Raw genomic sequence first — 26,136 nt, forward strand, 5'->3', positions numbered from 1 at the left:
TTCTGGGACCAATATGGCTACAACAATGCTGCAAACAACTTTTAAAGATATGACATTTAAGGTACTTTGGGTGAAATCCTAGACCCACTGAAATCAATGGTGAAACTCCTATTGACATCAATGAGACAAAGATTTCACCCTTTCACCTTACCTGAAATTTTTGGAAACAGAAAATAAAAATCTGGTTTGGGGAATTTTTTTATGTCCATATTTAGAGAGGAGGCCTTGTGGCTTGGAATAAATTGTAGCGCAAACTAAAAGATTCTTATTAGTGTCTGTGCAGCATAATTACATCTGAAGCCATCGTAATCATAGCACTTGTAAGGCAACACCTCATTTTGGCCAAGTCTCTCCTTATAAAACACTTGTTTTACTTTAAAGATGTCAGTAAAATACCCAGCACCCTCAAAGCCGGCAATCCTTCTGGCTACTACCTCGCTGGAAGTCATTTATGAGAGAATTAGCTCTCCAATATTTAATCTTTCATTGGAACTATTTATTACAGCCTTTTCTAGAGTGACTATTTTGACTGGGCACAAAGCATTTGGAAACTATAGACAATTTTACATTATGTCATTTATTCCCCAAACATTTTCATTTGGAATAATCAATGCAAACAGAAGAATAACTACAGTATTTGTCATTACACATTGTATATACAAATTAAATTAATAAATATCCAATTTCCCTTCACTGGGTAATGGATGGCATTTTTCCCAGCATGTAGTTCAAACAGATGGAATGTTTAGACTAATACAGTCTCCCAGCCACTCTCCTTGCTGCAGAAAGCATGAACAACAATGGTGAGCTTTGACTGAGCTATGGGGATTCTATTCAACTTCCCAATATGGGCATGCTACTTACATTTACATTATAATGGAAGTTACACATACATATTAAGAAGAATAGAGCTCTAGGAGCACATTCTTCTGTACTCTTTCCTGTTAGGTAACTCTGGAGGCTGGTATTCATTCCAAATCTCAGAGATAAAAAATAGGGCTCCATTTCTAGATTTCAATGGCAACCTGATACTGCGGTGATAGGCACCATAGAAATGTCCATAAATACAATGAAATATAATAAATAACTCCTCTACAGTGTTAGGACAATTCAAATATTTTCCCATCACTATGTCTTACAAAAATATCAAAAGACACATACATGAAATAGCCAAACAATTCCTATTGCTCTTAGTATTTAAATACTATGCAGCTAAGTGTTGATTATAAAACGATGCAGCAGAAATTATAGAATGATAACAGAATGGATAGGTATCAAGTCATTACATTGTCAATTAATTTTATATTTCAGCTAGGGGACACTTCTCACAATATGTTGGTGGAAAGGTCATAATGTATTGCAAGTAAATTAAGGAAACTCCAAAAACTCACAGGATCTCACTACAATAGACCAATATCTCCTCAAACAATCACAGATTCCTAACAGGCTGTGTGGATAAGAAGACATACTGCAAAGCTTGTTTGAGTTTCTAATTGCATAGATGGAAGTATTTTATTTATTCTAAAAGAACATTAAGATTAGTAAGCATCTAATACTCTACCCCACCACCCCACCCCAGTTTACTGAACAATAGATATATAGGTAACTTTTTAAAACAGCAGGTTTTGACTTCTGGTATTTGTCTTTAGTTTCTTATTGGACATGGTCACAAAAGCCCAGATCCCCATATGCCCTGTGCATCCTGGAGCAGCAAAATAAAGCCAGATTGGGGCTACAAAATTTGCAGATCCTCTGCTCTTACTCCTCCCCAGTGGATATGTACAGCCTTTAGTTCTGGGAGTGCAGTCCCTTACTCTCCCAAGACAATCCCCAACCAAGTTACATGGGCTGAGGGCACCATCTGGAACTATAACCAAGCTGTAGACTGGGATCTAGAACTACATCAAGGTTGTAGATTGGAACCAGAAAAGAAGATAATCAAATAGTATATAGTACCATAGGACCAGAAACAGGCCCTGGACCTTTCAAATCTGGAAAGATTTAACAACAAATCTGCTTTCTCCACATAGTTTTAAAACTAGCAGGCTAATGCAGTGTCTATAGCCATAGTAGCATCTTAAAACAAAAACAGTTATCTGTACATTATAAAATTGTACAGTACTGCAAGTCTCAACAGCCACTGCGATTTCAATTAACTTGTTTATACAACATCTATGGGCAGGTCACTGGATTTCTCAAGAGTTTGTCCTCCTCTACCAGGGACGAGGTTTTCGGAAGGACAAGATATGACCTAGAAAGTTGAAAGACAACTCACTCAAGGGGAGGTTTGGCATTTATAAATTAAAATATTTGATATTTCAAAACCTTACTAAGTTAGACCAGTGCAACCACAACCACCACAATGCCATTTCATGGAATGTGTGGGAAGAATTTGGCCCATAGTTTTTATGATGACAGAAGCAAAAAAGAGCACAAACTTTCTCCATTTTCCTTTAAAAAGCTAGAAAACTCAATTTTTGTACACGCTTTGGTAATCCTGCCCATCTGCACTGAGCTCTCAAAGGCTCCTACCACATACACTCATCATAAAACAAATCAAGAACTAAGATCAACTTCTTCAAGCAGCAAGTTATATATTGGTGTTACTTCTCTCACAAAGCGACAGAGTCCTGTGGCACCTTATAGACTAACAAACGTATTGGAGCATAAGCTTTCATGGGTGAATACTCACTTCGTCACATTCATCTGACGAAGTGGGTATTCACCCATGAAAACTTATGCTCCAATACGTCTGTTAGTCTATAAGGTGCCACAGGACTCTTGGTCGATTTTTACAGACCCAGACTAACATGGCTACCCCTCTGATACTTTTCTTACAGACATACTTCAGCTCTTGTCATCAGAATATGGGGTGGAAACTGAAACCACATTAATTATCCATGTGTCTATAGAAACTGGGCAGAAGCTTCTTGGTTAAAAGCTGAAAGGAAATAAGATGCTGTTCTGCTTCATTACTCTCCACCCCACATCTGGAAAAAGAGGATTGACAGAGCTTCTCTCTTGCTGGTATAACAAGCATAACAATTGTATATGTACTCTAGAAATTTAGGCACTGATTCACAGAAGCACAAGCGCTTGCTTAAATCTCACCGAAATCAACAGAACTTAAGCACATAGTTAAATGCTTTACTGAATCAGGGCCTAGCAAAGGAGCAGATACTCACCCAAATTACACAATTAGCAACGTGAAAGCAAACCACACTGACCATAACAGACAAATTCCCACTGGATTCTTTAGACATTTCAAAAAACTCCAGAAAGCATATAAATGCCAAGGACAAGAACAATAAGTCATGTGCTGTAACTTCCCCAGAGTCTTTGAAAATATTCCTCAATTATAAGCTTAGTTTACTTCTGCTGAAATCACAGGTAAAAGTAACCTCTGTTTTCCAACAGACTTCCCTGGCAACTTTGATGTTTTTGTGAGAGAGTTATTAGATGCAATTAACCAACAAGTTCATGTAACATACAGCAACTCCCCTGTTACCAGGGCCAAAATAGTGACAACAAATCATAAACTAGACCACTGTGCATTAATATGAAGGAAAAAGCAATTTCCACTCTGTCATAACTCATTCCTTATAGCTTCTCCCTGCACATTAGTTGATACCAGGATTCCCAGAGATACTCACCTACAGTGGATGTTTTCCATCATCTCCTTAACATTGCTTTATGTGATGTGTTTCCTTCTTCATCTATCACCACCAGGATGTGCTCTACTATGCTATAAAGATAGTTAAGTACTGAAATGTGTCACCAAGGGAGGTTGTGGAATGCCAGTCACTGGAGATTTTTAAGAACAGATTTAGACAAACACCTATAAGGAATTGCCTAAGTATACTTGTTCCTGCTCAGCATGGGGTGGGGATGGACTAGATGACCTCTGGAGGCCCCTTTCATCCCCACATATATATGATTCTAAGCTGAAGAGCCAGAGGCTAATTGTGGCAAGCAGTCTGAATTTATAACTATATAATAAATATATAATAATAATAAAATGTATCTGAGACACATAAGTGTGAGTGCATGGCACTGGTTTTGAAATACATCCATGTCTCAGGTAGGGTTGCCAGGTGTCCAGTCTTCGTCCAGGGTCAAAAAGGGACCCTGGTGGCTTCTGTCAGCTCCATTGACTGGGCTGTTAAAAGTACAGTGGGAGGCGCAGGCAGGCTCCCTACCTGGTTCTGTGCGACTCCTGGAAAGCTGCGCACTGCCCCCGTCCCCCAGCTCAGCTGCTCCCATTGGCCACGAACCATGGCCAATGGGAGCTGAGGAGGCAGTGCCTGCAGGTGCAGGCAGTGCTGAGAGCCACGTGGTCGCACCTCTGCTTAGGAGCCAGCGGGAAATGCCGGCAGCTTCCTATGAGCTGCCTGAGGTAAGCGCCACCTGCAGCCCACACACCTTCTGCACCCCAACCCCCTCCCCCACCTCTGAGCCCCCTCCCGCACCCTCAACTCCTCATTTCTGGACCCACCCTGGAGCCCGCACTCCCAGCCCAGAGCACGTATCCCCTCCCACACCCCAACTCTTGCCCCAGCCTGAAACTCTCTCCTGCACCCCAAACCCCTCATCTCCAGCCCCACCCCAGATCCCGCACCCCCAGCTGGAGCCCTCACCTGCTCCCGCACCTCTGGTCCAGACAGAAGCCCTCTCCTGCATGCCAAACACCTCATCTCCAGCCCCACCTCAGAGCCCATACCCGCAGCCAGAGCCCTTACCACCATTCCCCCACACACCCCAACCCTCTGCGCCAGCCCAGTGAAAATGAGTGAGTGAGCGAGGGTGGGGGAAAGCAAGCAAAGGAGGGAGGAGGATGGAGTGAGTGGGGCCTCAGAAAAGAGGCTGGGCAGGGGGCTGGGCAAGGGTCTTCAGTTTTCTGCAGATAGAAAGTTGTCAACCCTAGTCTCAGGCCAGGATGGTAAGCAATAAAAATTGATATAATCTCTGGGACATTCAGTACCCTTTTTCAAATAAATTGGAGAGTTCAGTCTGGTTTCTTGCAGATTATGTTAGCATATCTCAGATTACTACTGCAGTTAATATTTATTAGCAACCTTGTTGGCACACTCAGCAGAGAAGATTACAAATATTTCAGATTTCAATATTTGGCTCTATCTACATGATCCCTCATGTAAACTGCAAACCTCTTAACAGAAAGAGGCAGAGAAAAAGTGTTTTTATGTGTGTAGCGGGGCGGCCTGGCTCCCAGGAGCCCCTGGAAGCAACGAGCCAGAACAGCCGCCAGAGTGGGCGGAGCCACCGCGGCCTGTCCCCGCCCCCCGGAAGTCAAGGGGTGGGACAGGAAGTATAAAGGCCAGGCTACAGCGCTCAGTAGCTGGCCGGCAGCGGGAGAGGACAGACGCTGGTGCCCGAGCTCCCGCGGACCTGAGCCTGCCGAGAGCCCGGTACCCTGAGGAGGACTGGCCGAGCCTGCCGAGAGCCCGGTACCCTGAGGAGGACTGGCCGAGCCTGCCGAGAGCCCGGTATCCTGAGGAGGACTGGCCGAGCCTGCCGAGAGCCCGGTATCCTGAGGAGCGGTCTGAGCTTCCCCCCACCGAGGGCCCAGAGGGAGCGACAAACCTACCTGCTGCTTGGGGCCCGGAGGAGCCCATGATCTGCGACCCAGCAGACGAAACTCAGGAGGAACAGGTACCCATGGAGGAGGAGATGGGAAGTGGCCCGGGGATAGCAGACCCCGAACCCATGTCAGTGTGTTGCGGTCAGGATCCCCACTGACTGCGCGGCAGACGGACTGCTGCGGATAGGGCCCCGGGCTGGAACACAGTGGAGTGGGTGGGCCTGTGTTCCCCCCTGCCACCCCGCGCCGGGTGGCAGTCTCTCCTCCTCCTTGTCCAAGGGGCCTGGGCCTCTGACAGACTATTTGTTGGCTGCCCCGCCCTGACCTAGGGCCTGGGCTAACCCAAACTGACCCAGCCCCTGCTACAAGGCCTGGGCCGCTGACTGACTATTGGTTTGCTGCCCCGCCCTGACCCAGGGCCGGAGCTGTTAATTGTGTGCTCAGCCCCTGCATAAGGGCCTGAGCTCTAAACTGTTAATTGTATGCTCAGCCCCTGCATAAGGGCCTGAGCTCTAAACTACTAATTGTGGGCTCAGCCCCCGCATAAGGGCCCGAGCTCTGAACTACTAATTGTGGGCTCAGCCCCTGCATAGGGGCCTGAGCCCTGAACTATCAATTGTGAGCTCAACCCCTGCCCAAAGGTCTGGGCCCTAACTGCTATTAGCTTTGTAGCGGGGCGGCCTGGCTCCCAGGCGCCCCTGGAAGGGACGAGCCCCACCCCGGAACTACTACAATGTGGTTACAATGGCCAGGGGAAAAGATATAAATAACATAATATTGCACACAATTTACTTGGAATCATGCAATCCATATATAACATATGCAAATGCACACTGAGATTATTATGTATCTTTTCCTCTAACAGTAGTAACCATATAAAAGTGTCTTCTTTTATTGTACTCTACAATGGATTTCAATGCAACTACTCATATGCTTAATAGTTAAGGATGTGTATATGCATGTGCACATTAGGCCTAAGAGCTCTTCCTAAACCAACCTTTATTGCAAGAACACTACAGAGTAATATTTAAAGGAAGCCTTTTCAGCAGAACACATGCTTTACGTTTTGTTTAATATATACTGTTTATTGTAAGGGTGAGGGAACATAAGGGTGAGGCAGAAGGTGGTGAGTATTCTGCCTCCTTTCTGCTCCAAGGTTGATTGCTGTTTTTAAACCAGCAAGCAAACCAAACGGGAAGAGGGTAGAGAAAAGAAAAAGACAAGATCACATTTGGATAACAGATGTCAGGTAACAGTAAAATGCTAGAAACTCTAAAGTTGTAGAAACACTTGTCATTCAAGTACAATCCCACAGAGAAGTTTCAGAGTCAGGGTTGCACTTTTTGTTTGCAAATATTTAGATTAACAATATATAAAATCAGAAAGCAACATCAAAGGCTGAGTCAGGTTATTTTCCTGTGCCAGAATCCTCTCTCATCATAAGGGAAGCTTGACGGATTTTAACTTGGCTGAAATGACTGAAACTTTTTCCCTTTTATATACGCACACACTTCTTTACGCTTGATTACTTCTACTCTTTATTATCTCTAACAGAGTTTTTTTTCCGATAGATGTGGTATTACAATATCAAAAACAATGAGTAAATTCTTATTAATGCTAAGACCCCTTTACACTGCCAGAGTAGTACAAAAAGACCTTGGTACAAATGACATCTGGTCTTAAGAATTAAATTCAGACCTGTTCAAGTTGGTGCAACTCCCCTCTCTCAGCAGATTTGCCCACAATTTCACCAGGTCTGAATCTGGCACCATTTGAAGGTTGTATGTTTCCAAGTAACTTGTATAGGATAATGGCCAACATTTTAAGAAGTGGACTAGTGGTTTTGGGTGCCTAACTTGAGACACCTTAAAAGAGCAATAATTTTTAGAAAGTGCTGAGTATCAACCCTCTGTAAACCAGGCTCCATCAAGGTGCCTAAAATTGAACAACCCAAAATTGAGATATCTAAAATCACTAGACATTTAAAATGTTGGCCAATGCACATTACTCTGATATCTTATCCGTACACGTATGTGATTAAGTCATGCTCTATCACATTGATAAATAATGCCAGTTAGGGTATATCTACACTTCAATTAAAAACCTGCAGCTGGCCCATACCTGCTGACTTGGGCTTTCAGGGCTCAGGCGGGGATGTTTAATTGCACTGAAGACCTCTGGCTTGGGCTGGAGCCCAGGCTCTAGACCAGGGGTCGGCAACCTTTCAGAAGTGGTGTGCCGAGTCTCCATTTATTCACTCTAATTGAAGGTTTCGCGTGCCAGTAATACATTTTAACATTTTTAGAAAGTCTCTTTCTATAAGTCTATAATATATAACTAAACTATTGTTGTATGTAATGTAAATTAGAATGTAAAAATTTAAAATGTTTAAGAAGCATCATTTAAAATTAAATTAAAATGCAGAGCCCCCTGGACCGGTGGCCAGAACCCGGGCAGTGTGAGTGCCACTGAAAATCAGCTGGCGTGCCGCCTTCGGCATGTGTGCCATAGGTTGCCTACCCCTGATCTAGACCCTGTGAGGTGAGAGGGTTCCACAGCTCAGGCTGCAGCCCAACTCCAGAAGTCTACACTACACTTAAACAGACCTTTACCCCGAACCCCTAAGCCCAAGTTGGCTGGCTCTGGCCAGCTGCGGGTTTTTAACTGCAGTATAGATATACCCTTAGAGGCTTTTTATGACGACAGCCATCTCCTCCTCCTAAATTTACTTTTGATACTATCCTCATTAGTATCAACAAACTAAGCTCCTGATCCTGAAAGTGACTTTATGTAGGTGGACTCATGTATCCATGAAGAGTTATTGCAGGATCACAGCATACAATTATGCTGTCTGGAATCTTTTTCAAGAACTATACCAATCCTACAGCGAAAAGATTTGAATTTCCACTTGCTAGATTACTAACTAGAGGAGCCTGTGCCTGCAGCATTAATGTCAACAGAATTATCAGACATGATATGTTGGGGAAGAGTCAACACTGCTTTTGTAAAGGGAAATCATGCCTCACCAATATATTAGAATTCTTTGAGGGAATCAACAAGCATGTGGACTAGGATGATCCAGTTGATACAGTGTACATGAACTTTCAGAAAGCCTTTGACATGGTCATGAGATAACAGGGAAGGTCCTCTCATGGATCAATAACTGGTTAGAAGAGGAAAGAAAGGGTAGGAATAAATTATCAGTTTTCACAGCGAAGAAAGACAAATAGTAGGGTCCCCTCTGAATATGAACTGGGACCTGTGCTGTTCAACATATTCATAAATGATCTGGAAATGGGTAAACAGTGAGGTGACAACATTTGCAGAGGATACAAAATTACTTAAGATCGTTAAGTCCAAAGCTGACTGCAAAGAGTTACAAAAGAATCTCATTAAACTGGGAGACTGGACAAGAAAAAGGCAGATGAAATTCAATGTTGATAAATGCAAAGTAACACACTGGACAACATAATCCCAACTATGCATACACAATGAGGGGGTTTAAATTATCTGTTGCCACTCAAGAAAGATTTTGGAGTCATTGTTGGTAGTTCTCTGAAAGCATTTGCTCAATGCAGAGCGTCAGTCAAATTGGGAATTTTCCAGCAGAGATTAGTGGGCAGAATGTAGGTGAGCAGTTCAAGGAACAAATAATATATTTAGATTATTCCCTGGCAGCAGCAATGGATGCAACAGGCAAAGTATTTCCAGTAGAGACAGGGAACTGTTAGTACTGTTATACAAGGCACTGGTAAGACCTCATCTGGAATACTATGTGCAATTCTGGTCTCCCATTGTTAAGAAAGATTAATTCAAACTGGAACAGGTGCAGAGAAGGGCTACTAGGATGATCCAAGGAATGGAAAGGAGACTCAAAGACTGTGGCTTGTTTAACCTAAACAAAAGAAGGCTGAGGGGAGATATGATTGATATCTATAAATACATCAGAGGGATAAATACCAGCGAGGAAGAAGAGTTATGTAAGTTAAGTGCCAATGTGGACACAAGAACAAATATCTATAAATTGGCCATCCCCAACTGCTGGACATGGGACACTAGATGGGGAAGGCTCTGAGTTATTACAGAGAATTGTTTCTCAGGTATCTGCCTGGAGGGTCTTGCTCAGGTCTAACTGATCACCATATTTGGGGTTGAGAAGGAATTTTCCCCCGGGTCAGATTGGCTGAGATCCTGGAGGGGTTTTCACCTTCCTCTGCAGCATGGGGCACAGGTCACTTGCAGGTTTAAACTAGTGTAAATGGTGAATTCTCTGTAACTTGAAGTCTTTAAACCCTGAATTGAGGACTTCAGTAACTCAGCCAGAGGTTAGGGGTCTATTTCAGGAGTGGATGAGGTTCTGTGGCCTGCAATGTGCAAGAAGTCGATTCGATGATCACAATGGTCCCTTCTGACCTTAAAGTCTATACATTTATGAGAAATAAAAGAATTTGTTCCAATGCTACCCAGTACATAAATGTAACAAAACTATACTCCAGGCACAAAACATTGGGAAATGCAAATATCAAGTTTCTAAAAGTGATATTAAAGTTGTCTCATTACTTATTCTGTATGTTTTATGGACTACTTTAAAAACAAATTATATATTAAACTGCACATCTAACCAGAAGAGCAATGAGAGAAAATACTATGGACAGGCAACAGGGCAGAGTTATGATTGGTCTTAGAATCTTAACTTTGCATTTCTGAGTTTTCTGTTTATGATATTTAAATGTACACCCTTAATGTTGTATTATGATATCTCTTTTCTTTTTTAAGCAAAAGAGGGGGGAAGGAAATTTCCTGTAATAATATATTAGGGGTAGATTTTAAAAAAGGACCTAAATGATTTAAGAGCAGGAGCCCCATTCAAAATCAGTGGGAGTTATGCCCCTAAGTCTCTGAGGTGCTTTTAGAAATGGCATCTTCAATATTTAACTAGTCCCAGTTAAGCTTTAAAGTTCACATTTCATTAAGGTGTCTGAGTAGAAACAAGGCCTGTTGCTACTGTGGTTGTTGGCTGGAGACAGTTGTCTACTAAGCTGAGTTAACCAGGCAGCAGCATACCTGCTTACAGTGGGATAATTTAAAAATACTCATTCCACTTCTAGAGATATTCCTGGTTCTAGCAGTATTTTAAAGGCAATTATAAATATGGGCAATATTGCTGGAACCAGTAATTTCTCAAACTGAAATGAACTTTTTAAGTATACCCACTGTGCTTTGGGATGGATGCATTCTGACAATGAAAAAAAGAGGGGGGGGGTTGTTGTTTTTTTTTATCCGTTTTGTTTGTTTTTAAGAATGGCTTGAAATAGGCAGAATATTGGCAAAAACCTGCTAACATTTCAGAGAGACTTTAAAAGTTCAGAATTCGTACTTTTTTCTCCTCCCCATTCAAGAATTTCTGTGTGTGTGTGTGTTTGTTTTGCTTTGAGGGTGGCGGGGAGAGGTATTTCTAAGATATACTTGCGTTTTATATTTTTACAATCTGTAAATGGTCCGCAGCAGGGGCTGGGGGAAGCAGCCTCTGTAACTACCAACTAGGGTGACCAGACGTCCCGATAAAATCGGAACTGTTCCAATATTTTGGGGTGTGTCCTGCGTCCTGACCGATCTTTGGTCAGGACGCAAATTGTCCCGATATCTGCCGGCACTGCCTTTTGTGTGTGTGTGTGTGTGTGTGTGTGTGTGTGTGCGCGCGCTCCGCCAGGAGGGACTGACTCGGCTTTTTTTTTTTTTTTGGTTCTCCCCCCTCCCCACATGTGTCCCGATTTTTTCTTTCCCTCATCTGGTCACCCTAAAAGTGCCCTACCTAAATTAGAAAGGGAGAACATTCAGTGATAGGTGCAGGTTGAAGCTGTGCTTGGTAGCACTACTGAGGATCCTCAGAAGGGATTTTTCAATTGTTTATCATTTATACATGTATGCTTTTCCAATGCCTAATCCAAGCCAAAACCACAGACCTCAGGGAAGATTATATCTATACTTATTTTCAATTTCCAATTTTTCTCCAGTATTGTTGTTGCTCCATTGAAAGTATAGCTATTAATATTTTTTCTCTAATGGGAAAAGTGTTAGTGTTTTTTTCACCCTCCTGGAATTTAAAAAAAAAAAAAAAGCTGGTGGCAATTTGACCTAGTTTTGCAAACACTTCACCTTCAGGAAGAGAACATGCATGGGAAATTTTAGTCCAAAGGATGTGCCGATATGTTTCAGAATATTATGGCCATGATAAAAACAGAGGAATTAATGGAAACTGGCCTGCAAATTTAACAGGTTGTATAGCATATGCAATCTGTACATGCTGTAAACCATGAAGTAAATGTCTTAGGACATATTTATGAACAGACAGGAACACACATTTCTCTTATTATTTCCATTTGTTTGTTGGGAAAATCAAAATAGCCCTTCAAGAAAGTGATTGTTCAGATTTATTTGAACAGCTCAGTGACACAAATAAAGGCCTCTATTTTGTGAAGATTTAAGTATGTGCTTAACTTTAAGCAAATAAATATTCCTAGCCATATTTAGCAAAGCATGTATAGATGTGTTTAACTTTAAGCATATGCTTAAATCCCACTGATGTCACAAGCTTAGATGTTTAGCTTAATAGTTAGAGTTCTGCGCAGATACAAAATAAAATGAATAGAATATATGGAGATATACCTATCTCATAGAACTGGAAGGGACCTTGAAAGGTCATTGAGTCCAGTCCCCTGCCTTCACTAGCAGGACCAAGTACTGTCCCTGACAAGGGTTTTGTTTGTTTGTTTTGCCCCAGATCCCTAAATGGCCCCCTCAAGAATTGAACTCACAACCCTGGGTTTAGCAGGCCAATGCTCAAACCACTAAGCTATCCAATTCGCAAAAATGATCCATGGATATCTGCAGATATAAAGCAGATCTTTGTGGATTTGCAGGGTTCTATTAATAGTGATATGTTTGCTCATATGCTTTAAACTAAGCATGTGCTTAAATGCATTGTTAAATCAGGGCCACACTTATATAAAACCTTTCATCCAAGGATCTCAAATCAATGTACACACTTTAAGTTTCACATCACCCTTGCAAGGCAAATATTAGTTTAGAGTAGTAGAATAATGGCAAGCCATTTTTTAAATCCACAGCATAAGATAGCCATATTATGTTTCCAGAAATACCTTATAGACTAAATGGATGATGATGTGTGGGCAAACTGTCCAAGTCCACAGTGTACTTGATGTGACTAATGATAAACTCAGACTCAAATGCCATTCCTTCCTCAGATTAAGTCAAGGAAACAGTAAATCAAATAGCTTTAAATAAGGTTGTCACAGGCACCGAATGAAGCTTCTACCAGTCATCTTCCAACTGGTTCAGCAGTATGGTCAGTGACGGCAGCCCATAAATAAACAGAGTAGTTTGGGGCCTCTGAAGCATTAAAGCCATAAAAATGTGCCTTTGACTTTCCGAATATCCAATAACCAAACACAAATAATAGATAACTTCTATACCAGGTAATCCCTTGCTTAGTTTAATTTATAAACCCACTTACATTTATAGCTAAAGATAAGGTGATGACTTTCTTCTGTTTCCAATAACTTGTGTGCCTATGCTGTGTATTTGCCAAGTCAGTATTCACTCTCCATATGAAACTACAAGCTCAAGTATCTTTCCTTATGTCACTGCAATGCTTTTGGAGACAGTTGGGGATTTTACAAATTGAAGGAATATGGGAGGTTACATGTTTCTAAGTAGCAGGTCAGAAACATACAGAGAAAGAAGTAAATCCAAAGAAAACATATATATTTAAAGGGATATCAATCAAATACAAAGTAAAACAAATCTAATTTGTAGGGAATATATCTCAAAAGGAATGTTCCAATACACATTCTAATAAAGAGAACAGTTACTGTACCCATACACAGAATGTTGTCACTTTGGCCTATAGTGTCTTATAAAAATATCAAGCAACAAATATTCACACAAACAAAAAAATATTAAAAGAACAGCAAAGTGGAGCACTTCAAAGTCAGCAAATGGCAACATTAGGGTTGCCTGTGCAACCTTAACTCTGCTCCCTTGTATTCCTGAATTACGATAGTTTAATTACATGGTCATATACTGCAGGATCCCAGCTTAATTCAGTGCACACATTGCACAGAGAACTGGGTTCTTTCCTTCTCACACAACATGACCAGTAAGGGATTCTGTGGACCTTTGTGGCTGATTCAAAGCCTATTGAAATCAATGGAAAGACTCCCCTTGACTTCTGTTGGCTTTGGATCAGGCCCCATATTACTCCTTCAGTTATATTTGACATATTGTCTACAATGGGGTTGCATAGGCACAACTAACTGGAATTCAGTAAAATAATTCAGTCAGACTGATGGACGAAGGGGCACCAAACCTCAAACTCAAGGACCTTCACTGAAAACTATAATTCACAGATATTTAAAAGTAAGGACTGTTAGCAAAAGCACCTCCGCTGTTCTGAACTGCAGCTTTGCATGCGGAAATATCAGACGTGTCAACAACTTCTATTCAAAGACAGAAAAATTAAGGAAAACTTTTAAAGCTCAAACCATGTAACTGCTAATATATTGCATTGCTAATGACATTATTTGGACCCATTACTGTCTCCCTTACTCACAGTGGATAGTGTCTGAGCTTAATGGGGTGACTTGTGGAGAAAAAGATACTACTTAGCGTGAGTAAGGCCTACAGAATCTGGCCCTTTATGTTTCACTTCCATTGGTCACTTTCACCTAGACTATTTTTAGTAACACCTTGTGTTTCCTTTCACCTCAAACTATATAAATAGTTGTTCAATTTCTAAGCGCACCAGCACTAACAAGAATTAAGCAAAAAGCTCAGTGAAAATAAGCTTGCTCTGTGAAGCTTGAAACTTGTCTCTTCCACCAACAGAAGTTGCTCTAATAAAAAATATTAGCTCGCCATCTTGTCCTATGCATTCTTGTCCAGAATGTTATTTAAGGAAAAACTGATCTATTAAATACAATTTTTTCCCCAAATGCACAACATTTCTGTTTCCTTAATGGATTATTTCACAAGACAGCTACTGGGCATTTTAAATATATTTGTCTAAATTAAATTAAACTAAAGATTTGTTTTTAATTCAATTTCTAAACTTATCATCAAGTTTAGTCTATAAATTGGCAAGTCAAGTTTACTAACTTGGTTTATTGTCCTCCCAATCTGCAAGTTACACACAAAAATCTACTGAATGGCAAAAGATTGGGCTCCTTGGGGCTTCAATTTTAAATACCAGTATTAAGTGGGAAGGTGCGATATTAAAGGTTTCGCATAGCTGTAACTCTCATCAAAAAATTCATATCCAAAATTTTAACCAACAGAAAGTCAGCCTTCGTATGCATGTATCCAGTTTTACACACACAACTGTTTGCACCCCACCAATCTGTACACACCCATTTTCAACATTAAAAAAAATATACATTTGTAACCACAAACCATATAGCAACTCAATTTACACATATGACTGTGCGAGCAGAATGAGTTCATGCCCAATGAACAGTATATTTAAAACTGTGCATGAAACTGTGTGGCCCTGCAGTTAGATTCACCCCTGGTCTTATTAAGTAGATTTGATTACAGGATCAAGGCTTTGGAAATGCAGGATGACAAAATGCACATTAAGGCTCATGACTTTCCTGAGTATTGTGCATGTACATCAATAATACATAGTCTTCTTACTGTTCTCTGCTAAACTGTGACATGCACTTTTTAGATTTAGATTTTTAGATTTCACATTTTCAAAGGTGCCTAAGTGACTTAGAAGCCTAAGTCCCAGTCTCAAATGGTCATTCCCTTAGGTGCTTTTTAAAATTTTATCCTAACTCCCCATTTTGCCTTGCTGTTTTCACGCCTGATTTGTCAAAGGTATTTAATTGGGATTTTCAAAAGCACGTAGGCACCTATCTCCCCATAGGAGTTTAGCACTTTTGAAAATCCCACTATGCACATCATTAGGCACCTAAATACCTTTAAAAATCTGGCCCTAAACATTCAAAGAGTTGCAACTGAGAATAGAAAGTTTGCAGAAGTTTAGTTTTTAAAAAAAGTTGGTAGCTTGTTTTTCAGGTGAAATTTGAGCTCAACATTAAAGTTAAATTAGTGCACTGAAAATTATATTGGATTTGGTAAACAAGACTAACCTGCCTGAAATGCCCATAATCTCATAATTACAGTACATCTATAATCTTGTAATTTTTCATGCACTTGGGCTCCCAGTTTATGTATTCACTGTAGGTAAGTATTGTACTACTGCCATTTAATCTAGGAAGTAGTTCTAATTAAACGTGTGGAGCAAATTTACTTCATAATATTCCTCAACTTTCTAGAAATGCTATTAAATCAGAAAATGTAAACAGTGTGCATTCATTAACAGCTCCTACAGCTAAAAGACTTTAAGGCAGTGAAATCAAATTTGACAATAATTCTTAATAGTTACAATATAAAGCACTTTACAGCTTCAAAATTCTGTACAGACATTAATCAGCCTTTATGACACCTAGATTAAATAGGCAGGGAAGTGTTATTAAAGAGCAGCCCAAACCAAAACCCAGCACTCTGAAATTTAGGGGAAGTATCTGTCTCTGTGTATGAATTCTGTGCCCATATTTAGTTTTTATTAAAATACTGCCTGCACATTGTATTATGCCACAGGATTGATTCTTCAGGCTCCAATATGGTCTGGTGCGCCAGAGATGCATTGGGATGTCTTGAAGCTGGGTGTGCACTAGAGCTTGGATTAAAATTAAAAAATTAAAATGCCTGGAGGCAAACTTAAACATGCAATCATTGTTGGCATATTTTAGACCTTGTGTCTTTTACTAAGAAAAAAAGAAAACAGAGGCCTGGTCTAAACTAGGCGTTTATATCGAAGTTAGCACCGTTACATCGAATTAACCCTGCACCCGTCCACACTGCGATGCTATTTAGTTCGACATAGAGGTCTCTTTAATTCGACTTCTGTACTCCTCCCCGACGAGGGGAGTAGCGCCAAATTCGACATGGCCATGTCGAATTAGGCTAGGTGTGGATGGAAATCGACGCTAATAGCTCCGGGAGCTATCCCACAGTGCACCACTCTGTTGACGCTCTGGACAGCAGTGCGAGCTCGGATGCTCTGACCAGCCACACAGGAAAAGCCCCGGGAAAATTTGAATTGGAATTCCTTTTCCTGTCTGGCCAGTTTGAATCTCATTTCCTGTCTGGACATCGTGGCGAGCACAGCAGCACTGGCAACGATGCAGAGCTCTCCAGCAGTGATGGCCGTGCAGTCTGTGAATAGAAAGAGGGCCCCAGCATGGACTGATCGGGAAGTCTTGGATCTCATCGCTGTGTGGGGCGATGAGTCCGTGCTTTCCGAGCTGCGATCCAAAAGACGGAATGCAAAGATCTACGAGAAGATCTCTAAAGACATGGCAGAGAGAGGATACAGCCGGGATGCAACGCAGTGCCGCGTGAAAATCAAGGAGCTGAGACAAGGCTACCAGAAGACCAAAGAGGCAAACGGATGCTCCGGATCCCATCCCCAGACATCCCGTTTCTACGAGGCACTGCATTCCATCCTCGGTGCGGCCGCCACCACTACCCCGCCAGTGACCGTGGACTCTGAGGATGGGATAGTGTCCACGGCCGGTTCCTCGGACATGTTAGGGGACGGGGAAGATGAGGAAGGAGATGAGGAGGGCGAGGCAGTCGGCAGCGCTCACAACGCTGATTTCCCCGACAGCCAGGATCTCTTCATCACCCTTACAGAGATCCCCTACGAAGCGTCCCCAGCCGTTACCCCGGACACAGAATCTGGTGAAGGATCAGCCAGTAAGTGTTGTAAACATCTAAACATTTATTTTTAACAAAACAGGAATATTAACAATTAAAAGAATGGGTTGTTCATGATTAGTGTGCCCTAGGCGCTTAACGGTTTAGTCATGGGCAGTGCAAGTTTTGAAAAAAAATCTAGCAATGTCCGGTTTTCAGTGATTGTCCTGCACAAGCCGCTCTACTGTTTATTCCCTGCTACTGCAGCTACAGTAAAATGCGGTCTATATGTCCGGGGATAGAGCAGTAATCCTCCTGGGACATCTCGATGAAGCTCTCCTGGAGGTAATTTGAAAGCCGTTGCATGAGGTTCCTGGGGAGAGCGGCCTTATTGGGTCCTCCGAAGTACGACACGTTGCCGCGCCACGAGACTATCAAGTACTCGGGAATCATTGCTCTGCATAGCAGGGCGGCATACGGCCCTGGTCTTTGGAGGCTTTCCCGGAGCATTCTCTGTCTGTCGCTCTCAGAGATCCTCATCAGGGTGATGTCGCCCATGGTGACCTGCTTTTAATTAGGTAGGGGAATGTTAGTGTTGGGACTGCTTTCCCGTTCCTTTACAGAACTGTAACCGCTGGTTTGTAGCCACGCGGTGGAGGCGGGAGAGGGGCAGCCGAAAGGGATCGTTCCCGGGGACAGCCGCGAGGGGGTGGGACAGGGGCAGAGTTCCCGCTTGCCGGATTGCTGGCTGCAGGAACTGACATAGCTTTAAATGTGAAATGAGGCCAGTGGTAATCTAAAAGTTTTAAACTGCCACAAGTGTACGGCTTACCATGTCTGCCTGCAACAGAAATTCCGTTGTGCTGCCCCGCTTCTCAAATGTGCTGTGCAAGACCCCAGGCACTGAATGCGAAGGCCGAGAATTCGACCTTGTGCTGAGTGCGCATGTGATAGGTGCTGTGCATGGTCTTGTTCACAGAGAAAGACTATGTTCTTTGTTCACAACTACATTTTTCTTTCTGAGGAATTCACTCCCTTTTTCCCATTTCCACAGCCCCATCTGCGACTGTCTCACAACCTAGCCTGGAATCACACTCCCAGAGGCTAGCGCGGATTAGGCGTAGGAAGAAGAGGACACGGGAGGACATGTTCTCTGAGCTTATGTCCTGTTCCCAAGCCCAGGCAGCACAGCAGACCCAGTGGCGGGAGAACTTGACCCGAATGCACCAAGCCAACATGGATCGGGAGGAGAGGTGGCGGCAGGAAGACCAGCAGGCGACTCAAACGCTGCTTGGACTACTGAGGGAGCAAACGGACACGCTCCGGCGCCTTGTGGATGTTCTGCAGGAACGGAGGCAGGAGGACAGAGCCCCGCTGCAGTCCATCTCTAACCGCCCTCCCCTGCCACCAAGTCCCATACCCACCTCACCCAAAGTGCAAAGAAGGAGAGGCGGCAGAGTCCCTGCTAAGTCTCACTCCACCCCTGCAGAGAGCTCTAGTAGCAGAAGGCTCTCATTTCCCAAAATTTGAAAAGTTCTTTCCTTCCCGCCTGACACAAGCCCCCGTCCAAGTTTCACCTCCCAATGCCATGTGTAGTTGATAATAAAAAATACGTTTCTGTTAACTACTGTTTCAATCATGTTCTTTTGGAGGAGGATGGGAAAGGGGGTTGGTAATTGGACAGGACAGTCACCTTTGGCAGGGTACATAGTCGGGGGCAGGCACAGCAGCAGGGCACATACACAGTGCAGTGATGCAGTGACTAGTTACCCTGGTTACTCTGGGAGGTTGTTTTCATGTTATGTGGTGGGGGGTGGGTTGCTTTGTGACTTTGTGGCAGGGGAGGGCAGTTACAGATCTTAAGCGGCGGTCCTTAGGCAGGATCACAGAGCCACACAGCAGGGGATCTGTAACCGTCCTCCCCCTGCCACAAAGTCACATAGACCCCCCATACACACAGTCCCGATCAGGAGGGGTGACAGGCTCCGTTGAAACAACCATCCCACCGCAGCGGAGCCTGTCAATCCTTGAGTTTAGAAGCTGCATTCGCGTCACTACACTACACCCGCTCCGCACCACAGTCTGCGTCCCAGTTTTAAAAAATTCCCGCGAAAACAGTATTAAAGAAAACGGTGTGCTTTAACAAAGTAGAACTATTTTTATTTCGAAACGTGTGTTGGAAGGGGGGTGAAGGGGGTATGTAACTGGATAGGATAGTCAACATTAACTGGGTAAAGAAACGGGGGCAGGTTTAGCTTCTCAGTACACAAACTCTAAAGTCACAGGTTACCCTGCTCACTCAGGAACTTTGCTTTCAAAGCCTCCCGGATGCACAGCGCTTCCCGCTGGTCTCTTCTAATCGCCCGGCTGTCTGGCTGTGAGTAATCACCAGCCAGGCTATTTTCCTCAACCTCCCACCCCGCCATAAAGGTCTCCCCCTTGCTCTCACAGAGATTGTGGAGCACACAGCAAGCTGCTATAACAATGGGGATATTGGTTTCGCTGAGATCATAGCAAGTCAGTAAGCTTCTCCATCTCCCCTTGAGACGGCCAAAAGCACACTCCACCACCATTCTGCACTTGCTCAGCCGGTAGTTGAAGAGTTCTTTTTCAGTGTCCAGGGCGCCAGTATAGGGCTTCGTGAGCCAGGGCATTAGCGGGTAGGCTGGGTCCCCGAGGATGACTATAGGCATCTCCATATCCCCAACAGTTATTTTGTGGTCCGGGAAGTAAATACCTTGTTGCAGCCGTCTAAACAGACCAGAGTTCCTGAAAACACGAGCGTCATGAACCCTGTCCGGCCATCCCACGTAGATGTTGGTAAAACGTCCCCTGTGGTCCACCAGTGCTTGCAGCACCATGGAAAAGTAGCCCTTTCGGTTAATGTACTGGGTGGCCTGGTGGTCCGGTGCCAGGATAGGGATGTGAGTTCCATCTATGGCCCCACCGCAGTTTGGGAATCCCATCGCTGCGAAGCCATCTATGATCGCCTCCACGTTTCCCAGGGTCACTACCTTTGGCAGCAGTACATCAACGATTGCCTTCGCTACTTGCATCACAACAACCCCCACGGTAGATTTGCCCACCCCAAACTGGTTCGCGACTGACCGGTAGCTGTCTGGCGTTGCAAGCTTCCAGAGGGCTATGGCCACTCGCTTCTGTACACTCAGTGCAGCTCGCAACCGGGTGTCACTGCGCTTCAGGGCAGGGGACAGCAACTCACAAAGTTCCAGGAAAGTTCCCTTCCGCATGCGAAAGTTTCGCAGCCACTGGGATTCATCCCAGACCTGCAGCACTATGCGGTCCCACCACTCAGTGCTTGTTTCCCGTGCCCAGAATCGCCGTTCCACGGCATCAACATGACCCATTGCCACCGTGATGTCCTCGGCGCTGGGTCCCCTGCTTTCTGAGAGGTCTGTGCTACTCTCAGACTTCAGGACATCACCGCGGTGCCGTAGCCTCCTCGCCTGACTTTTCTGCATCTGCCTCAGGGAAACCGGTATGATAAGCTGCGAGGCGTTGAGAGCGGCCACAACTGCAGCGATGGTCGCAGCGTGCTCCATGCTCGCAGTGCTGTGGCGTCCGCGCTGTCAATGACTGGAAAAGTGCGCGAAATGATTTCCCGCCGGCGCTTTCAGGGAGGGAGGGCGGGAGTGATGGACGGATGACGACAGTTACCCAAAAGCACCCTCGACACATTTTGTTACCCAGAAGGCATTGCTGGCTACACCCAGAATTCCAATGGGCAGAGGGGACTGCGGGAACTGTGGGATAGCTGACCACAGCGCACCGCTTCGAATGTCGACGCTTTCACCGTTAGTGTGGACGCACAAAGTCGAATTACTGTCCTTAGTGTGGACACACACATTCGACTTTGCAATATCGATTCCAAAAATTCGATGCAAGTAAAATCGAACTACTCTCGTAGTGTAGACAAGGCCAGAGAAAAATATATTAAAATAACATTACAGTTTTAACAAAAAATGATAATATTTTGCACTCATATTTTCACATTTCATCCAAGGATTTCAAATTATTTTACAAACATTTATTATGTCTTGTAAAAACCCCATGCGGCAAATATTATATTCACCAATTTCACAGTTAAATAAACTGAAACACAGAGGAGCGTAATAATGTGCAAACTGGCACTCACAGGCAAAACCAGGAACAGAATCCAGGTGTTCTGACTCCCAATTCCTTCATTACAATCACTTGACCACAAATCATTACCTCACTCCAAAACACAAGGAAGTCTGTCATTTACGTACACAGGCAACTGAATCTTGTGTGATGAGAGAATGGGACTAGAGATGGTTGGAAATTTGTCAATACAACAAAAACAGATTTCTGTTGAAAAATGCTGTTTCAACTAAACCCAAATTTTTCACATGCAATGAAATTTCATATGGAAAAAAACCTATTCATTTAGAAAATGTCATTTATGGAAAAGAAACCTCAACATTTGATTCAAAATGAATTTTTCCTTTCAATAATTTTATTTTATTTCATGGATTTTTTTTTTCATTTGTATAGAACTCTTGTTATTTTTACACTGTTTTGTCCCAATTCAGAAAAAAAAAAATTTTTTTCAAAAATTCTCACCAAATGGCAATTCCAAGTTTTGACCAGCTCTAAATGGGACTATTTGTGACAACAAAGTGTAATGGGGTCTGCATCTTCAAGTCCATAGGATGTAACATCAAACACATACTGGATCCCTGGAATATCAAGGCATAACAATGATTCACTATTTGAATAAACTTTACTTCTAAATGTCCTTGTTTTGTCAGTTGCATGTGCAAAACAAGTGCTTAGGTGAGTTATTTCCCAGTTTGCATCTTCAAGTGTGGATTTTGCACACAAATGGATGCTTGCACATTTTGCCACAGCAAAGTTAAAGGATAGATTTACAGGGCTAATGTTATATCTTTACACTATTTAAATGAATAATTTTGAAACATAAAACACTATATGCTATATAAAGATGATCTAATTACTAGCCTAACACTCTTGGCATCTTCCAACTATGTTTTTGCTACTACTTTCTTTTTAATGCAAAAACTTCCTGAGCCACTTTGTGGAAAGAAATGGCAGATTCAGTGTCTCTCTAATAATTCCCATTGTAAAAGGGGTTCAGGCCATTGCCAACAGACTAGTCCCAACTGGCTTTACACTCGGGTTGTGTTTATTCGAGTATTCTCCTTTATGAAGGAAACACTTGGCCTCCTTTCAAGGTAAAGAAGAAACTTCAAGCAGCAAAATATTTTAAGGACAGATGTCTGATCTTGAAACAGCAGCTAATGTTACAGGAATAGATCTGTGCAATAAACACTTACTTACTCATCAGTACTGTTCTACAGTTGCAGGTGTTTCTTTCCACCCATTCAGCTGCTCACAAAATGGTAGCTTAGCAAGCTGTATTCCCTTTTCTACATGGTCTCTCAACATTGCTTTAATTAGTTTAACTTTTTATGAGAGTGAAAAGGCACTCTCTTGGAAACAATGTTGCAGTTATATTTGTACTCTGGGCTCAATTATGCCTATTACAAGCCATTGTGGTGCTGAAGAGAGGTAAAAGGCGTGCCGCCCAAGTAGCAGCACCTCCACCGAAACTGAGATGAAGGGAAATGAGTGTGCAGTAGGACTTGCTGGACCATTGCCCACAGCCAATCTTCTCCTCCAAATGCTGTCCACTGCAGATGGCTTCATCTCTGTCCTAACCTCTGGAGTTCTATCTGCACTTCACACGGGCACTCATCCAAACTACAGCTTATAGAGCAAATTATAGGCAGAACTGGTAACTATGGTTTATAGCTAAGGCACGTTCTAGTAGAAAATCCTGTTTTCAGTTGCTTACGTTTTTGCTGAATGTAAACACTTTGGGCTGAAATTTTACATGTGGGGTGCCTGCTACTGCTGATTGTTATTGTCTTTTATTTTAAAGTTTCAGTAGAAAGAGTTCTGCCATTTCTCAGAACAAGACTAGGGAAATATATGTTGTTTCACCAATATTAAAAAAATATACAACTGTTTCATTGAGAAGCTCTAGCACGTCAGTGCTTTGCAGCCGGGACTTGAAATTTGTCAGGAAGTTCATTCCAGTGTCGGATGTGCCATTTTCTGTCCCTGTGAAATCCACCCAAATGTAGTGACGTTATAAATCCCTGAAAATCACCATTTCTAGATGCACAACAGAGGTGTGTTAGCATTTGACAGTAAAATTCTCTCCAGATTCCATCTGTACTGAGCACACTCCAGGGGCTGATGAGGACTGTTCCAGCAATTGCTGCCCCTGCCAGGGCAGTGCTGCTGTGGTGCCAGGAACCAGAGTCGCTGATTCTCCTGAGCTCTCTATGCCCAGGCAATGTGAAGGAGACATAAGAAAAGGCTGGACTGTAGAGCATCCAGTGAGGGACAGAACTATAACGAGAGGGGCTGGTGCGGAAAGTGATAGCCATAGGAGGTAAGGAAACAGCAACAAGGGTGACAGGCTGAAGGGGGGCATTCTAGAAGAACGGGGCAGAGGGGACAGGCTGGGTGAGACAGGGCAGAAGGGTCTGTAACCAGCAGATCATGCTTCCTTCCAGAACCTGAAATTGAACCCAGGATTCCTGAGTCTCAGCATTCCTTGCTATCTAGTAAACATCGAAAAGCACGTGTCTTATTCCCTTCTAATGACTGGTTCACATAGATAACAGCTTTTAACTGTTGCCAGTTACTCTGTTAACTTAAGCGTCAGTGGTCTGTGGTGTGGAACTACATATTTTAAACCAGCTGCTGGCCTATCTGTAGGTCAATATGATTCCATGTGATGGAATTTCTGGTGGTTTTTTTCCCCTTCAGTTTGCTGTTTTTAAAAACAGAAGAGAGACCATACAATGAACTCCATTAGGAAAACATTAAGGTTGCAAAATCAATCACTCAAGACCTAAGAAATACCACTTTTCAGTTGTTTGGCCCCTTGGAGTGTATGATATACACTAATTATGTGATCACATACTATTTTTCCACATGTATTTCCTTGATTCTCAGGGCCAGCTGAGGCCCTGATCTGAGGCTCAGGACAGCTTTAAGTTGCACCCCAGATGCAGGGACCTTAATAGATCCCGTGCCAATGGAAAACAGGCATAGTGGATTGACATGTTTATGACATGAGAAGGTGCTAGGTAACATTTTCTCATACTTTATAGAAGAATATTATAAATTTTATTGGAAAGTTTGGCTCACCACTTATGTGTTATAAGTAATAAGGGCTCATTTAGGACTCTTATGAGCCTAGTTGTGCTGGGGTGGAGAGGAGGCAGTGTGCCCAGCCAGCAGTGTGCAGAAGTAAGAGTCTCTGCTGAGCAGGAATCCAGGTGGTAGAAGGTAGGTTTAAGCCAACTGCTCTCTCTCCCTGCTTCTGGACTGTTCCTTCCTCTCCTGCCTCTGGCCATACCTTAGCATGCCCTTAGAACAGGTGCAGTGCAGAAAGGAGCAGTCTACTTCAGCCCTACACCACTCCTTCCCCAGGGAGCCATTTCATCCCCTTAACACCAGTGAAACGGCATAATGATGTCACAACGGGAGACAGAATCTGTTCCATCACATCTTTAAGGGGATCTGTTGATCCATCCATTTAAACATATCTCTAGATAACTCCAGAAGCAGTGGTGGGAATGTGAGAAAGGGCATCCCTTCCTACATCTGAACAAGTCACAGCCTATAACCTCCTCCTTCCCAGCACAGCTATACTGATTCCTGACATGAAAGGACATGAGGCAATAACCAGCACTCTCCCTGCCCAGAAATATCCTTAAGTAGTGGTAGTTCCCATGTGCTGGGAGGCCAATTATGCCAGGCCACTGCACAGACATGCAGGATAGCAGGAGGAAGAAAATCTCCCACTACCCTTTCCGTTCCCCAAGTGCAGCCAAGTGAAGATCGGGCATAATTTACCTCTACCATGACGTAATACCACATAATAGAGCACCCATTCTTCAGGCACCTTTCAGCAAACACATTCAACAGTGTTGTTTTTCGAACCTGATTTCAACACTGGGAAACTATCTGCAGCACTTATACCCTAACGGCAATACGGACCTCTCTACAAACAGCTCTTTCCCTTGTAGTACTTCCACTGTCAGAATTTATAATTCATCTGCTACGAAATTACTCTGGCTGCAGGGATTAGCTAATACTCCCTCAATCATTCATTACATAGCAATAATTAAACACAGTAATATCAGTTCAAGTTATCGTTTAGACCCTTTCAAAATAATTTGCCCCTAACTATCCATGAACTCACTGATGTAATTACAGCACATTGCTCTTGCCAGGACATGAAGGTTGGAATTAGCCATGGGTTTCCCCTTCCCCAGAGCTTGTCAGTGCTTGAACCCCAGCTAAAGCACAACAATAGTTTTATTAGGGTCCTTACTCTTTAGTGCCTCTCTGTGTACTATGGTCACATTGTCAAGCAAATATGCTGAAGGAGACCCAGGTACTTACTCTATTTTTATTCAAGGCAAATCCTCAGTTAGGACCTCAGAGGAAATAAATGTGAATTTTGATCTGATCCCAACATTGAATTTCTCTTATTTAATTGTGCAACACCCCTCCCCACACACACACACACACTTTTTTCAATCAATGATTTGCAAATAAAAAACTGCTTCTTTCACTTAGTTCTCCTATATTTTCTATACCCTGAAAGCAAATGCTTATACTACTTTATTAGGCACTACACAGGATTCAAGTCCCCATTT

The 26,136-nt window shown here is 43.1% G+C and overlaps 2 protein-coding genes across 3 annotated transcripts in view; one reads left to right on the forward strand and one right to left on the reverse strand.

Moving 5' to 3' along the window:
- The window catches only part of THSD4 (thrombospondin type 1 domain containing 4), a 644,254-nt gene that overhangs the window by 187,345 nt on the left and 430,773 nt on the right, over nt 1-26,136 (reverse strand). The window lies entirely within an intron of this gene.
- Nucleotides 16,723-19,010, forward strand: LOC135973936 (uncharacterized). Its single transcript, XM_065559500.1, has 2 exons — nt 16,723-17,446; nt 18,441-19,010. Exons 1-2 carry the CDS (start codon nt 16,870-16,872, stop codon nt 18,914-18,916), a joined length of 1,053 nt encoding a protein of 350 aa, XP_065415572.1. The 5' UTR covers nt 16,723-16,869; the 3' UTR covers nt 18,917-19,010.

This window comes from Chrysemys picta, chromosome 10 (genome assembly GCF_011386835.1).
Source record: "Chrysemys picta bellii isolate R12L10 chromosome 10, ASM1138683v2, whole genome shotgun sequence".
Taxonomy (NCBI): Eukaryota; Metazoa; Chordata; order Testudines; family Emydidae; genus Chrysemys; species Chrysemys picta.